Raw genomic sequence first — 17,180 nt, forward strand, 5'->3', positions numbered from 1 at the left:
GCTGAAGGCAACACTTAAAGCCCGCAGAACATCTGTAGAAAGACCTGAAGATGGCAGTTCACAGATGCTTCACATCCAATCTGTCAGATCTGAAGGGGACCTGCAAGGAGAAATGGGATAAACTGCCCAAATCCATATGTACAAAGCTTATAGAGACTTACGCAAGACTCAATTGCTATCACATGGGCTTCTAAGTACTGAATTAATGGTCTCAATACTTTTGTAAATGAGAGATTTTTTGATTTTTAATAAATTGCCAAAAATTCTAAAAACATGTCTCTTTGTCATTATGGATTTTCTGATGGACAAAATGACAACTGTATGCATTTACAATTAATTTCAAACACAATAAAGTGTGGAAAAGGTGAAGGGGTCTGAATACTTTCCGAAGCCACTGTATGCACTCATTACATATACCAAACGTAATGGCACATTCATGAGTTAATGCAGTGTAACAAAACATTACATGGCCTCTTAATTAGTATGAAAACATTGTGAGAATTATCAAATAGCTGACAAACAGCTAAAAGACAGACATCTCAAGCATGCAGGTAATAAGTGGTGGTTTCATTCAGTCTTCTAAAATGCAAAATACAGTTAATCACATAAAATGCATAATACATTAACTTTTCAGTCAGAGTAAAGGAACAGCAGCTGTGTTCAGGTTTACATTTCCCTTCAATACATTTAAATGTGCTTTTAAACCAAAGTATCACAGCAGCTGAAATGCAGTGACAGAGCTCAAAACTAAAAAAAACTGAAAGGTCTGAGCATAAAACTCTTAGGATGAGTTTTTAATACAAAGAGATACTGCAGGTATAATCTCATGTATGCATAATTAGCAACTTAAATACTGAGTGATCCAAGACATTCACCCTTAGTTTGGAAGAGTATTTACAAAGAGGCAAATCTTGTGTTAATGAAAAGGTAGAATATACCATCATTTATCCAGTCTTCAGAGGAGACAAATTTGGCACAGGAACAGATTCCGAAAGCAGCATGTAGAAATACATGCGGAAATACAGTATGTGTCAGAGAAAAACCAAAAACAAGTTGGGAACTCAAATAGTTCATTCTGATGCGTATCAACCCCTCTGCCAACTTCTTAATGCTCCTGCATGTTCAGACGATACCTTGAAAGGGCGGAGTCTGAGGAGCTCTGCTGGCATTTTTCAGAAAACATCACACAGCGCCTGCTCAGCATTATTGTCTGACCCTCTTGTGGGCTCTTCAGCGTCATCTGACCCTGGAGCGCTTGACAACAATTGTACCAGCTACCATGTCATACACAGTCCGGTTGTGCTGAAAGAACAGAAGTGTGATGAAGGCCGGGAAAAAGAAGGCAATTGAAAAGTTCTTGTTCAAGGCTCGGACAGTTGATCTGTAGAGGGAGACAGGGATAGTGGTTACAATACAGGATGTAAGGCTGAGACTGGTTGCATTTGTTATGAAACTGCTGAAGGATAACCTTTAAAATGAACTACTCACGCAGACAGAGAGACATTAGTTGCTGGCACTACAAGCACCCTGTTCGGTTGGACCAGAACTGATGAATCACATGTAACAACCCTGAGTCCAATGAGAAACTTCCCTGGAGTGGCTCCTCCTGCTCCCCAGATGCATATGATCTGAAATGAGACAGGCATAGGGTCTGTCACTTCACTACTGAGGGCTTTTCAACAATAAACAGAGAAACAGCTGACAGCTCAGGTTGAGACCACTGCTTTGATTAAGCCAAACTCACCTCATAAAAACACACTAATATTCGGTACACAAGTGCCACAAGCATCATTTTTTGTAGCTCCTCCATTGATGTGTCCTCATCTATTTCTTCCACGATGAAATGCATGGCGAACTTGGAAACATCCCTGAAAGGTAAAAGGAAAATATGTCTATGATACTAATCCAAACATTAGCTCGAATTACAATTTGGTTTTGTTTTTTTTTAAAAGGGTGACAAAACACATGCATCATTTTACCACCACTACTACAAACTTACTTGATTCCACTGAGGTGCATAATACTGATGATTATAGTTGCTTTGATGAAAAACAAAATGAAGAAATCCACCATCTCAGCCAGGAGTCTTTGAAGAGGTGAAGGAATGCTATACTCACGTCCTGGTGAAAAGCAGCAACAAAAAAAACAACAAAAAAACAAAAAACAAACATGAAATTAAACATGTACAGTGCACAATGTGGACAAAAGTATGTGGACACCCTAATGTTAACCCTGTATGCAGATTCCCATGTCATTTCAAAACCATTGGCAGATATACTGTGACAGTGCTCACTTCTACGGAGGCTGTCAAAAAGATTTTTGAAACCAGGTTGCACAGATTTGCTCTAGTTCAGCCACAAGAGCATTTGGATGAGAAAATCTGGCACGCAGTAGGCGTCCAACTTCATCCCAAAGGTGTTCATTGGGGGAGGGCTGTAACTACCTTTTGCTACTGAGGCCTTTGGTGGGGTTCAGGAACCTGGGGGGTATAAGTATTTATTATTCCCCCACCAGAATTATATTATATATCTAGCAGTATGCAGAAGGCATAGAAACGGAATTTTAGACCATCGCGGTGTAAAATGTAAAAGAAGTGTAACGGAAAAGTTATATAGTCTATTGCCCTGCAAAGGGGTTGGGGTCAAGTTCTTCCACATCAGAGCGGGGCAACAATTTCTTTGTATACATCGCTTTGTACAATGCGGTATTGTCATGAAACACGAAAGGACCTTGCTCAAACTGTTGCCACAAAGATATAACACTCTATTGTTTAAAAAATCATTGTATACAGTAGCATTAATAGTTTTCCTAAAAGTATAAAGTGGTCCAGCCCAAACCATAAAACAGACCCAAACCAAAGGCAAACAAAGACAGGGGTGTCCATAAACATTTGGCCATACAGTGTAACTGCTGTACAAGAAGATGTGGTGGTTGTAAGTACATTTTGACAACCTGGAGACTGAGCAGTCAGCCTGAAGTCCGTCGCTTTTACCTGGCCTCTGTGCATTTCCATTCTCCTGTGGCTGCTGCTGCGGTTGACCAGGCACTGCAGCCCCACCTGCAGCCTCACCTACCCGGCTACTTGAGGAGGCGACGGCAGGCGGGTAAGGCGACAGCGGAAGACCAAACGGACTATTGTACCAGTGCTGGGAGTTTAAATCAAGAGATGTCGTCGACGTCCCGCTGGCTGACTGTAAATAATGAGGGTAGGACATGGCTGACGCTGCCAGCCAGCTCTGCCAGTTCACATATCCTGTGTAGTACTGCCACATCCACGCCTGCAGCTTCTCGCAGTACTCCGCCGTGGCGCTGCTTTCATCGGCACCCTTCTTGCTTTCGACATTGTTTTGGTTGCCTGTTCCCTGGGTAGCTTCGTCAACGAGTGGCTTAACGTTGTTGGTAAAAGGTTTATTCTTTTCCTTATCGACTTCCATGTTTGTATTTTCCTTGTCAGCCATGTTTGATGATGACGTCGCGTCACGTACGACGTCATTCGGGATCGTTTCATCTGGACAAAGACAAGGTGGCTGTAAAGTGAACATTATAGTCGATACACATTATTGTTGATAAGTATACTGAATTATAAATAGCTGAATTATTTGTTGTCGAGGGCAGACAAACCGTCACAAAACTCTTGTCCATTTCATGACAAAATGTGACCCCCGCTTTATCGGGATACAGTGGTACAGTCCAATCCTTCCCTGCTATTACAACCATCAACCGAAGGGGGGACATTTCGGCGAGATACAGGCCGCAACACAGATTGTACGTAAAGGGCTGCAGTGAGATTAAGACATTTGGGGTCAAGTTCACATTATGTAATAATTCAAATGAGCAGGTAGTGAAGCAAAATGTTACTTTTGGATTTGTTCGGGTGAGACCACCTCCTGCCTTGATTATTACAGCATTCATTAGTACATATGGGACTACAAACTATAACCTTATTGAAGCCTTGATTTTAAAAGAATTCTAATTATTTATTGCTGCAAACATTTGCTGGTTTGCAGCTTCACGTTGATGCTGCTGGTCAGACTCAAGCAGCTTGAGACATCACTTTAGGCCCTTGAAACATCAGATCTGAGACAATCTGCTATTTTGACATATTTTGCTGTTTTATCAATGGGATGATTAATCAGTTATAACCAACAGATTGTTTTTAATGTGTCAATTAGATTATAATTAAGACAATATTTCTTTGTGTATATAGCCACTGGGTCTTTTCACCAAAGCAGCTAAGTCAATCTTGAACCGTTTCTAAGAATTCATCAGCTCACAATCATGGTGTGATTGTGTTTAAAGGGATAAAACCATTTCAAAGGCCAGAGTCCCAAAGCCAAATAAGATTAATCCCTAACAATAGGGTATTCAAGAATCTAAAATGAGTTTTGAATAACTCACGGTTCTGCACAGATGTCTATTGTATGCACATTTTTGAAGACATCACAATAGCAAAACTGAAGTGAAAATTTTTAATTTGCACAAAACTGTAAAGCTTCAAAAACATGCATGTTGAGAAAGATAAATGCCTAAAACAGTGTGCATGCATGTGGCACTCAAGGCAACAAATCAGCTTTTCATTAGTCAGTACCACCCAGGGTCACAGTCATTCACAAAATCCTAGAAAGGATTTGGGCCTCAACCTACTGCCCCAAAGGACCCTAATTAAAAGAAATTATGTGCACTTGCATGAACTCCACATTTGTGCATTAGAGACAAGAAGCCTGGCACAAATGAGAGGTCACTACTATAACCCCAAGCAGGGATTTGGCCTTCCCACCTCCTTTGTCATTAAGAGGGCTGCTCTGATACTGGGACATGTTGCTTTTCCTTGTTTGAACAAGTTCTTTTGTACACCCCTCCCCATGCCCACTTAGCTTGTAGTATGATTTTGAACTGGTTAGGGGTTTCTTGCAATAAGAAATTAGACAAATGCTTCATTATGACTTATGAAAAAAAAGTTTGAAAATTGGTACCTAGCCATTAGCATGAGTCTGAAACACCAAACAGGGATTGGAGTTACACCAAGACCATAATGATCACGAGTCTCTAGAGTTGCAATTTCTGATTTGTGACCTTGGGTGAGTAGTTTGACTTTGAAACCAGTTTTAGCATTGGCAAAATATGCTCCACCTTAAAGAGTTGGTTGAGTAATTCCAAACATACCCCAAGTGCATTCATTAGCATAGACTTAATGGTACTTTGACCATTTAACCATGGAGATGCTTAGTACTGTTAAAAGGCACAAACATGTATGCTAAAAAGGGGGAGAAGAAGGAAAGGGAAAAAAAAAAAAAAAAAAAAAAAAAAAAAAAAAAAACCACACACAACTATTACAGACTGAAGTATCACAGTTCAGACTTTATTGGCATGTTTGGCAATATCTCAGTGCATTTGATGTTTGTAATGGAACAGAGGTCCAGGCTCATGCAGCAACTTTGGTGTTTAATGACTTAAACCTTCTCATAGGTCCTCATTGCAACAATCTCACCCATGATACATTTCTGTTGAGACAAAGTTCAAATGTTACAAGTCATTTCATTATAGTCCAAAGATAAGCTTAAAAATGCAAACATGACCACTTTACACTGGGAGCAATGCATGTTTAAACTCTACAAACTTCTTAATATCACAGTTGCTCAGTTGATTAGTTAATTACTCACAGCTGTTAGTTTTCCATCTTGAATCTCTCGCTCCAGTGTCGTCGTCTTTCCATCCCAGGTCTGTTTCTGCACCAGTTTGCCATTTTCAAATGTGACGGTGGACTGGGGGGAGGGGGGGAGAGAGAAAAAAAAAAAAAAAAAAAAAAAAAAAAATCATAGTGGGTTTATCTGAAAAGCATGCCATCATGTTAGGAAACATGCAATGCTTCCATAGAATGAAGCTGGAGTGTTTGTAATGGCAAACGATTACCCACCTTAGTCTCTCGGCCGTCTGCGGTCGTCTCGTCGAATTCTTCGTTCACTTTGAACTTGATCTCCGTGGTCTTGAAAGTACTCTCAGACTTCATTGAAATAACCCCAGCATCACCCACGCTGATCACCAGGTTGGGTTTTACCATGTTGCCCATTTGGCGCGTGGCGAAGCCCACACCTTCAATACAATGAGGATAAGTTAGGATGTTGTTTCTGAACGGATTTGGCTGTGTGATGTTAGGACAGATCACATCGGACTAAACTCTACCCAACACCTTTTAACTCCTACCATTCAACAACATAATCCCGGTGACAAATCAACTCAGATCCACTCAGATTCACTTACCGATCGCCTTCATGTACTCATCAAAGTTCTCGCTGGCAGTCAGAGTCCAGGTTCCAACAAACTGTTCAACCATGGTGGTGAAGATGAAGCTCAAGTGTGCTAACACAGAAACACGATCTTCCGATGGTGAAGCGCGAAGAGACAGACACACGGAGAAAACTTCATATTTAAAGCCCGAGCGAGGACGCGTTTAATCCAGGACCACCAATCATGAGCAGGCGCTGACATTACCATGGAAACGGGCGGATTAGGGGGCGTTTCTTTAAATCAGATTTTGATGGTGTGTTTGATTGGAATGAAATGTGAGTTTAGCCCGGGTCTGCTGACTTGAGCGTGAATTGAGGAGGTGATAGAGTGCTGCAATAATGGGACCTGATAGGATTTGGTGTGTGTGTGTGGCTGCAGACGGAAAGATGCAGAGAAATGTTACATTTTTTCTGTAAGACCAACATTAAGAAATATCCTCAGCAGCCAGATACAGATGGGTGACTTATTCATTCAGAAAAAACCTGAATGAATACAGGTTTACTGGATGGTACTTTTGTAACATCCAATCACTCTCTGTGGCATGAACATGACATGCTGAGCCGTCCCAGTTAATTCTGATTTTGTATCAAGAAGGCAAAAGAGAAATATCTGGGTAACTTTGAAAGAGGGTTCATTGTTGGGGCACACCTCTTCCAGCATGACAATGCCCCCATCCATAGGGCACGAGGGGTCACTGAATAGTTTGAGGAGTATGAAACTGATGTGAATCATATGCTATGACCTTTCCAGTCACCAGATCTCAACCCAGTTGAACACTGTTGTCCACCACCATCATCAAAACACCAAATGAGGGAATATCTTTTGGAAGAATGGTGTTCCTCCCTCCATTAGAGTTCAGAGACTTGTAGAATCAATGCTTCTGGCTGTATATGCTGCATTATTGTGAAAATAAACATCATTCACAAATAGGCTACATGAATAAATCATCATTAATAACAATTACAATAATGGTACACATAATAATCAAATAAATATTGAAAAAGAAAATGAACAATTAACGCTTGTTCAGGGAACTCATCAAAAACCTCTTTATAACATCGCACATACTGACCACTCAAGAGCTGCAGGATTAGTCGACTAACTGACTGCAGAAAATTAACTTACAACTATTTTGATAAATGATCATTATTTAATAAATTGTCAAACTAAAATGTCAAATATTTGCAGTTTCAGCCTCTCAAATATGAGGATTTGATTTGATGAGGACATGATCTTGGTCTGTTGAGAATTATAAAGGGCATTTTTCAGTATTTACTGTAACTGGTAGATTAATCCATAATGAAAATAATGGCTAGATGCAGCCCCTAGTCCACTCTGATGGGATCTAAATATAAAGTAAACTGTTCCCATTTATATCAACAGGAAGAAAATTTAGATTTTTGTATGCAAAATTCATTAGGAGTATTAGAATTCAAATAAAATGTAATATTCAAATGTAGTTAAAATGTCTTGCCCCTAATTGCATCATAAAGTTTTACCCTATATCTGACGGGAACTTCCTCAAACATCACTCCTGCTCTGGCTAAATAGAGGTTGTAACCAGTAGATGGCGCCTGTGAAAAGCAGATAAAATAGTTCACAGAGGCTCTGATAGTAACTGTTGTAGATAAACGCAACAGACTTTACAAAAAATATACAATGAAATGGATTTCCATTTAAATTTAAGCAATTCTTGTTTTATTTATATGTATTCCTTACATATCTTTTTACATAACATTTGTTAGTTCATTTGAATATTTGCAATTTGTTGCATTGCTTCACAACAAAAACTGCAATAGAATGAGGTGTTCAAAGATTGTTTTGAGTGGCAGTGTGGATCTATCCAAACTGTGGCAGAAAACAATCAGGTATCAGTGGATCTGTGTCCAAATGTCAGACTGCCATGTGGGCTACTGCCTCCCATTGGTTTCAGAAATACATTACAGTAGACCTTATGGTAAGCCTTTTAAAAACACAAGCAACCCCTAAATACTAAATAAAGGCAAATGACTTACAGTTGTATTTGAGAGAAAAACAAAACTGGTCATATAAAGTAAAAAAAAAAAAAAAGTCAAATTTATCTTCTGGTTCTGCTGTTTGAGGAGTTATCCCAGATCTAGTTCAAGGTCCTGTACAGACTCCACCACTGTATCATAGCTAAGTTTTTATGACCTTCACCAAGGAGATTATGTTTTAACATGTTTGTTTGTCAGCGGGATTATGCAAAAAATAATGAACCAATTTGTGGAGGGATGGAGCGTGTGTCAGGGAAGAATCTATAAAATTTTGGTGTTGATCCGATTAAAGATCAAGGAATTTTTAACACTGCCACATCTTTTTTTTTGACGTTTTCCTCAGTTTCCCAGAAAATAGTGCCATTCCAGTTATGTATTTATTTATTCCATCTAAATCCTCTCTGCGAAAGCCTGTGCATTGCAAAAGTGTAAATAGCAATATAGTTTTGTTCATCAAACAATAAGAGAAACAATATATTAATCCATATTTCATAAATATTTCAGTTGGATTTAATATTGGGTTAATGTAAGAGCTCATGGGTGCTGCTGATGAATGTCTCAAAGAGATTAAAGTGGAAAAGAGTCAGACAAATGACTGGAGATGCTCAGAGCAAATCAGATTCAGATCAGATGAGTGCCCTGTGATATATTTCCTCAGTGGATTAAAATGGATTGAGTTGTTACATGCTCCTCTGACCTCCCACCATGCAATAGTTTCACATTTGAGTCTTTCAGACATTATTTGGGAGTAAAGTGGTGCTTTATAAACTCACTTGAAACTGATTTGTCACTGCCTGGAAGTTATAAAATGGTTGTTAAAGTATGAAAGCATAGAAATAAAAGAAAGTAGTGAGGTTTGATGGCAAAATGGTGTAAATATCCATGACAAGAAACGTATCTCCAGTAATGAGTTAGGTTGTTATTGCTTTTCCAAACTGTGCGTGATGTAGTAGATATATGAGGGATGTCAACAGCACATGAACCTTATGGGAGCATGCAATTCCTCTCTGAGATAAACAACTGGAATAAAGAAGCACTTGGGTTAGAGATAATAACATTTAGCACCTGTAAAAACATTTCTATTCAATCATAAACCAAAAATAGTTAAAAAAGAAATAGCAAAGCTCTTTTGGTTATATAATAAGTAAGCAAATCATGAGCTGCTGATAGTGAATATGGGTGCAGTGAAATGTCCCCTGTGTTGAGTGCCCATTTTTAACCTACAATGAAATCACACGAGGAAACATTTTCTTTGCTTCATGAGTCACTGCAAGCCGTCGTAATTCAGTCCCAGTGTTTCTAACTTTTGAAAAGAAACGCTCATTTTCATTAATATTAATAAACTGTCTGTGAGCACTGGTATGACATATGTGACGACCCTTTGAAAGGCGGATTCACCTTTTTTATGACGGCTGAACTGTGCTTGATGTATAATGCAAAATTGTATGAAAAACCAGAGAAACTGGAGTGTTCTCTGTATAGGAAGATCTTAATGAGACTGTCACAAGGCTGCGATATTTGATTTCATCGTCCAAATGCATTAGTTATTCATTAACTTCAATGACAGCCAGCAATGAAGTGATAGTCAAGGAGGTCGGGCTGCGATATATCATGGAATGTTGTTTACCGATCCAATAAGCCGATTACTTGTTGTTCTGTCACCCGGGGTTTCTCTGCGTACATACAGGTGCCATCCAGCAGGCGCAGAGCCCATCTAATGAACATGAACTCTCGCTGGCAGCCACAGAGAAGTCCTTTCCTCCTGGTTTTCATCAACACTTCAGGCCCCATTGATGGGAGAACAGTGGCCATGGACAAAGGCTGTATATACTGTACAAACACAGCTCTGAGCGGCAGCACACTGACTCATTCTTCAGTGTGTGTGAGAACGGAGGGGGACCCCTTTCAGCTCCTTTGTGTTGGTGTCTGTCAACAGTGTAGTTGGAGGCAGAGCCCATTGTGGTGGCCAGTGTTTCGTATTGACACAGGGCCTCGCTCAGCTTGTTCCCAGGGTCCAACCTGAGGACTCATGAATAATGGAGAGAGGATCCTCAGGGCCAAGGTAGCTTGCAAGTCTGACTGGGCTCATTATAGACCTTAAACTACAGCTTTATATGTCAGCAGGTAAAACTGGGGTCACAGCTGATCATATTGATGGTGAACTTTGTTGCAGCCAATGATTTGACCCTGTGAGAATCAGGCAAAGAGATCGTGCTTCATTCAAGTATGATAAATACAAAAAGCACAAATCACAGCTTTTTCCAGATCATGTGAGTCTTTCTCACTTTTTACATTTTAGTGTATCCTCTCCTTCTAAGCCTGAACGGTCTTTTCTATTCTGAGTAAGCCTTTGCCCGGGGTAGGGGATAACTCTCCTCCATGTAGAGACCTATTAAAGCCTTTTAGCGGTGCCTTTCATGTACTGTAGTCGGAGACATGTCCATAATCTGTTTGTGTCCTCAGAATCCCAATAAAAATTGCAGTTAAATACAGAAAAATCACAAAGTAAATCAATAAATTCTAAAAGCCTGTTGCAGTTTTTTTTTTTTTTTTTTAAAAGCAAGAAGATTAAAATTGTATTTTAAAGTTAAGAGGGAGCAGTCAGAACTGGGAGTGCCCCACACCTTTGGCACCAACAGGAGGCATCACTTCAGGTCTGGTTCCCAGCAGGTCCCGACCATCTGCTGAGAGGCTCACACGACCTGAGCAACGTGCCCTCTCCTCTTTGCCTTTTTACACGGCTGCTGGATAAGGGGGAACCAGAGGCCGGGAGCCGCCCGTTCTGCATGGCCAGGATGAAGAGTGTCTGTGTGTGTGCGTCTGTGTGAGGTGGAGGTCAGAGAGGTGCCTCTTGCTTGTGTGCTTTGAGCTTTTTCATGCTTCCTGCTTTGATCTTCTCTCTCATCCCTTCATCCCACACGCTCCCTGCGCCTCAGGCTTCTGGTTTGCAGCACACCGACAGTGGGGCTGGAGAGGGGTGGGGGGGCGGGAGGGGAGGGGGGTAAGGGTTGACTGCCTCACAGAGACACTGCTTGTTCTCTCAGTGCAGGGAGAGGTGCAGGGAGAGCTATCCATGGGGTAAAGCTACCGGGTGCAGAGTGCAGTGGGCGGAGGGTTCACCAGGAGCTAAAGTGATGCATACTGTACAGTTCTCTGCTCCTCTTTTATGCTCTCTTAGATGCCCCAACAGTGGGCTGGAATTCTTGTGTGAAAAACAACTGTCACAGCGCTTAGAGGGCGGCCTCCTGACCCCTTACAACATGGGAAAGTGCACCCCTCAGCTGGTAGTTATATAAAGCCTGCCAGAGTCATGAGAATCCCTGATAAATCACTCAGCTTGAAGCCTCTTATGTCTCTATGCATCTCACATGGAACAATTATTTTGTGTAAGTCACTATAACGTGTCCCTTTCTGCTAAATCTTTATATAGGCTGTGTGTTGCCATATAATCAATGTAGCAAGACGTGATAGCTGCAGAACAGCATGACAGTTGTCATGTGAATATGTGTCAGAAAATATAATTTAACCCTGTCCTGTATCCCTTTAGAGCTTGATAATCCTCATATTACCCCTAACACACACACACACACACACACACACACACACACACAGAGTCCCCCCATACCCCACCTGCTGAGCTGAGACTGGGAAACACAGATGTGAAGGCACAGAGCAGAACCCCTAATTGAAGATTAATTGGAAGGGGGAAGCACTTACCTTTATTTAGACATGTGGTAAGTGTTAGGCTGTGACAAGCAACTCAACCATCTCAGCAGATGACTGCACTTAATATTTCATGACAAACTTTTTTGGGGGGGGGGGGGGGGGGGGGTTCTGCTGGGCAGCGCTGCAGCCAAATAACCAACACGTCCATCCCTTTCAGGTGTGACAGGGATCATTAATATCTGTGACACCTCCTTGGTAAACTGGCAAGTGCTCTCTAACCTTTCCTGTCATTCAAAAAAAATTAAGGTCAGTGATGCAATCACATTGTTTTTGTAAACAAAATATGTTGGCAATGAAAGATTACCAGAATAAGGGAGAACATACTTTTATTAATATCAGCGTTTCAAAGGTTTTAACGAAAAATATCTGAAGATGACATTAAAGATAATCCTCAGGACATTATAACTTGAAATGAACATATGATAAATTGAAAGAAAGAGTGGGAAAAAAACAGAAAAAAATGTGCAAAGCATGTGAATTATAGATTAAATTCTAACATACAGAGGCAGATAGAAATAATGATGGAACTAACAGTAGGACTTGGTGGGATTCTGATGCATGTTTGTGTGAGTGAGGGGAAGAGAGAGAGAGAAAGAGTAAAGGGGCTGTCCTAACAGGCTTTCTGCAGATCACTGGCAGTTTGACTGCAGTGGAGAGTAATGGGGCTGGCAGGGCGGAATCAATTACTGGCCACAACAGATTTTCCCACAGGTCGGAGCTTGGGAAAGCAGTACTTTACTGCAGCGCAGACAGCTGGCACAGAGCATCCACTGGGAAAGGAGCCGGCTCACAAAAAAAAAAAAAGAAGAAAAAAAAGAGAGCTTTTTTTTTTTTTTGATAAACTTGTGACACACCGTAAATTGTCTCTTTTTTCTGTTTCTCTCTTCTGTCTAAAAATATTAGTTGCTATAGTCACTAATCAGATTTTATTCCAAATTGCATCAGGCAAATAACAAACCTTGCATAACCCACCAACAGCCTTGGCCTAGGTTTCAGAGGCAGTGTAAAGGAGTTACTCATACCATGATAGTTGATCCTCAGAGACAGACCTGCTTTACAACACAGATTTCCCCCGGCAGTGACCAATCATGTCAGTGCAGACACACACACACACACACACACACACACACACACACACACACTGCAGAACGAAGCCATTTTAACTTTTCTGCAGCTTAACTAATAATTCATATGGCCAATGCCTGTGAGATTCCCTTTGCGTGATGTAAACCAGGAGATACATTTCAATTAGAGCCCCAAACTCCCCTCCGCCTTACCTCACACATATACACACAGACACACACTCCATTGATATGCAAACAATGTTTTTCCTGTGGCAACACAATGTGTGGCCTTAAAAGTAGCTCGCTCCGTGGTCCTCCTTTCTCTGTGTCAACATCACGTGCTGTCTCCTGTTGCGCTTATTTGGAAACCAGTCTTATGATCTGCTTTCCCTCTATTGTGGGCTTGCATAAGTTAACTGGTAATGGGCAGCATTCTTGTAAACCTCATGAACAATATAATAGTTCAGGGCCATTGTGCTTGAGTGTGCACCATTATGGAAAAAGGGATAGAATATATTTCATTTATTCAGGTTGTGACTCAGGTCACAGTTTTTTTTTTTATTATCTATTTCAAGCCAGCACATAAAGTTGTCCATGTCAGAGTTCAAAGTATTGTTTGATTCTTTTCAAAATGCTGCTTATGCCCTGTAATTGACTCTGAGCCCTGTAATTGGCAGCCGGTGCTGAGATCCTGGTGTCAGTATTACGACCTGAAGAGCTATCCTCAGAAGAAAAAAGGATTTACAAAAAAAGCTCCTGCTAAACAAAGAAACAAGGAAGTCAGCATATCCTCCCTGGCTTTACCTATCCAAAAGCACAAGGAGAATGCATGCCAACAAAGGCAGGAAAGTAAAGAATGAGATGGCGGGTGTATTACGGTCAAACTGTGGGATTGGGTCTCAGGCCTGGTCTGGTCTCTGCCCAATATAGCGCCTGGGTGCTGACTGGAACCAGAGGGGACAGGCAGGAAGCTGTGGCCCATAGGATAACATTGTTGTATGGAAGCTGTGTGGGAGACATTTCCCTCAGTCAGACAGTATGGGTGGCATTTTCTTACATAATGCCATAGCTCATGTACGTACACATGCAGCAAAGTTCATACCTTTTTATATGCACCCTCCACTCTATCTGAATAAAACATAGATAAGGGATGATCTCACACACACAAATGTCCACCGTCACCCCAACTCCTCCCCCTCAACACACACACACACACTCACACACACACACACCCAAATGCAAACTTCACTGCAGCAGTTGTTGAATGACAGGTATAAGATGTCAGGATGGTGTGCACACAGGATGCAGGCACGGCTGCGAGCGTCGCTGCTGCCGACAGCCCCAACGGTTGACATAGTAAATCAATCCTGATGGGAGGGTGGGTAGGACGGGGGTGGAGTGAGGGGGAACGGGGGGGGGGGGTTGGGGTCCAATGGGACTGAGCCGGCCTCTGTCAGACACACTCAGCCACTCAGCCAGCCAGAGAGAGACTGTCGACGGGTGGGAGAACACTCGCCGGGAAGCGCTCACACGGAGATTGAGTTACCACGGAATTAGATCAGGGCTGTGGGAAACAGCACCTCCTAAACACACTCGCACACTCTCGGTCAACACACACATAAACACATGCAGACACACCAGCACACAATCAGGCCGCACTCTTGCACACAAAGAGTCACCAAGGGAAACCTAAGGGGAGATTGAGGAAGGCAGCTGGGCACACGCCAGTTTCAAACAAATGCTTGCTTATACCTCTTAGCTTCCTGGCACTGGTTTGCGAGTAGTTTCTTCAAATTGGTACCAAGTTAGGAACAGGGTCAACAGGCAGTTTGGCATGCTTGTCAAGTTATTATATATAAAAAATAATATAGAGAAACAAGACAATCACAGACAAATGAGCTCAAATCAAACACACTCAAAAAGGAAAGGAAATTTTATAGAATCTATAACCAAATTCTTCAAAAGTCAACTGGGTTGGAGGCTGAGAAAAAGCTGTGATGCCACGGGTGAAAAGTCAAGGTTTTTGGATGAAGAATCTTAATTATGTTTAATAGACCACAGCAATGTCAGCGCTAATGTGAGGGACCTTGACAGTCAGGTGTGAGGAGTGTGGGTTGTGTCTGCTTAATGGAGAACACGTCAACCTGCCTGTCCCGTCGACCCGGTGGACGTGTAGAGTCCTATTACCATAATAGTATCATAAACAATACTGAAGTGATCCTGAATATACTCAAGCTGCCATTCAGCAGAGTGTCACGGAGAGGCCATGTATGGTTTAGTCAAAGAGCAAGGGGAGGGCTTGCACTGATCTAACTGGTATCCGTGTCCAAATCTGTCCCACTAGCACAAAAAATTTCTGGAGTGAAGAGCAATACACATGACTTCATGTGAAATCCTGTCCAGAGAGGGAGTATGCAGGCCTCGCGTGTTTTTCAGCACTGGATTATGCGCATGTTAAGGTCTATAAATCCAGCGAGTGGGAGCATGTGAGTGTAGAAATGCACAAAGTGGGTGAAGGTAGAAATGATTTTTAGTGAGAGTGCGTGCTGTCAGGGAGGGGAGGGAAAGGGAGGGGAGGTGGGGGTGGGGGGGTCAATGATTAGTGTGTGTGTGTGTGTGTGTGTGTGTATATATAGTGATAGTGTGAAGGCTCATCCACACTCACTGCATCAACAGAATGACTGAAGCTTGCACATTGTATCTGTCACCACTGTAACCCCTCTGACATTCTGGGAACAGCGTGTTGGCCTGCAGTTGCTCCCCGGAATCAAGCTCTCATCTGCACTTGTCCAGCTCCCAACGCACCGAGTTAACAACTGACCTGATGGACAGAGCAGAGAAACAGCTGCTCCTCTACAAGGTACTGGAATGGAAGACAGCAAAAGGGGGGGGGGGGTCACGCTCCCACTGATGGCCTTACCAGACATGTCAGACTCAATGCAGGAATTATCCCAGCCTCAAGTTCTGTCGTTTCCCAGACCTTGCATTCCTGACAGAGAGAAAAGACTGACATGTGACTGCTGTTTTTATAGTAATAGTGTTATGCATTTTAAATGTCAACTTACAGAATATGAGGGCTGTGGTGGAAGAAAGAGTCAGCTCTTTCACTTATGTAAAAATAAAGGTAGTCATAATGCTCAATGGCTTCTGTGAATGATTGACTGATTATTATATCATTAATATTGATGCAAAAACATGTGAGCAATAATTTAATGATGTGGAGGGTTATGGTTTAAATTAATTACTTTTAGACACGGGATATATGTTTTGTAGGCTATGTAAAGTCCGAATCTGCAAAATAAGAAGTATTTATGATAAACGTAGTCTGGGGTGGAGTGGGAGTAGCCTAGGATGGAAATAATTTGAACTATTATGGTTTCATCAGTAGACTAAATACAACTTTTTGTTGCAATGACAATGATTAACATCTACTCATTTAACCTATTAAAACTTAATAAAACTGAAAAAAAAAAGTGAAAGTTGTGCTAATTTGCGATTGCACACTTATTAAAATATTTGCCTTGAATGACATATAAATACATAAATACATAAAGGCAGAAATATCTGTATATATATTTATGTATTTCTCCCTAATATAGACTAGAACAAGAGCCAGGAGGGATCAGTTACACAGTGGAACATAAACAATGAAAGCTGCCGTGTTTTTGTATAGTTTGACCTCTGACCCAAGCGTATTAAAAGGGTCAAAATTATCACACCTTCTGCAGACCACCCTTGCTCCCTATCCAGAGTGAGCCGCATATATGTTTTGCTGCTTATGCCAACATAGGCTTGGTTGTTTTGTTTTAATGTAGCTCAGAAGCAAAGAGTCCATCTGTGTTTGCATTTAGCTCAAGCTTCTAAAAACATTTCTGTTTCACAGCAGAGCAGAGCGAGGTTCACTGTTTTCACCCGCAGTGGATGAATGATTCCCTGGGAAGGTCTCCCTGTGCCAGTCAGTTGGGGAGGAGGTGGAAGAGAGAGAGGGGTGGTGGTGGGTGTTTCCTAGGAGAGCCTGGCAACACTGACTGACTAATGTTGGGCCTCCCGGCTGATCAGTGCCGCAGTGGAACCACACAGCTGACAGCAG

The 17,180-nt window shown here is 41.7% G+C and overlaps 2 protein-coding genes across 2 annotated transcripts; both read right to left on the bottom strand.

Moving 5' to 3' along the window:
* Window positions 1-227: 227 nt before the first annotated feature.
* LOC130171610 (protein FAM8A1-like) lies at window positions 228-3,471 on the bottom strand. Its single transcript, XM_056379670.1, has 5 exons — window positions 2,993-3,471; window positions 2,000-2,120; window positions 1,745-1,868; window positions 1,489-1,628; window positions 228-1,381 (listed from the first exon to the last, which is right to left on the bottom strand). The coding sequence occupies exons 1-5, from the start codon at window positions 3,456-3,458 to the stop codon at window positions 1,237-1,239; spliced, it is 996 nt and encodes a 331-aa protein (XP_056235645.1). The 5' UTR covers window positions 3,459-3,471; the 3' UTR covers window positions 228-1,236.
* Window positions 3,472-5,338: 1,867 nt separating this feature from the next.
* fabp4b (fatty acid binding protein 4b) lies at window positions 5,339-6,416 on the bottom strand. Its single transcript, XM_056381096.1, has 4 exons — window positions 6,259-6,416; window positions 5,915-6,090; window positions 5,661-5,762; window positions 5,339-5,501 (listed from the first exon to the last, which is right to left on the bottom strand). The coding sequence occupies exons 1-4, from the start codon at window positions 6,329-6,331 to the stop codon at window positions 5,451-5,453; spliced, it is 402 nt and encodes a 133-aa protein (XP_056237071.1). The 5' UTR covers window positions 6,332-6,416; the 3' UTR covers window positions 5,339-5,450.
* Window positions 6,417-17,180: the final 10,764 nt, after the last annotated feature.

This window comes from Seriola aureovittata, chromosome 7, assembly GCF_021018895.1.
Source record: "Seriola aureovittata isolate HTS-2021-v1 ecotype China chromosome 7, ASM2101889v1, whole genome shotgun sequence".
In the NCBI taxonomy this organism is placed as follows: domain Eukaryota; kingdom Metazoa; phylum Chordata; class Actinopteri; order Carangiformes; family Carangidae; genus Seriola; species Seriola aureovittata.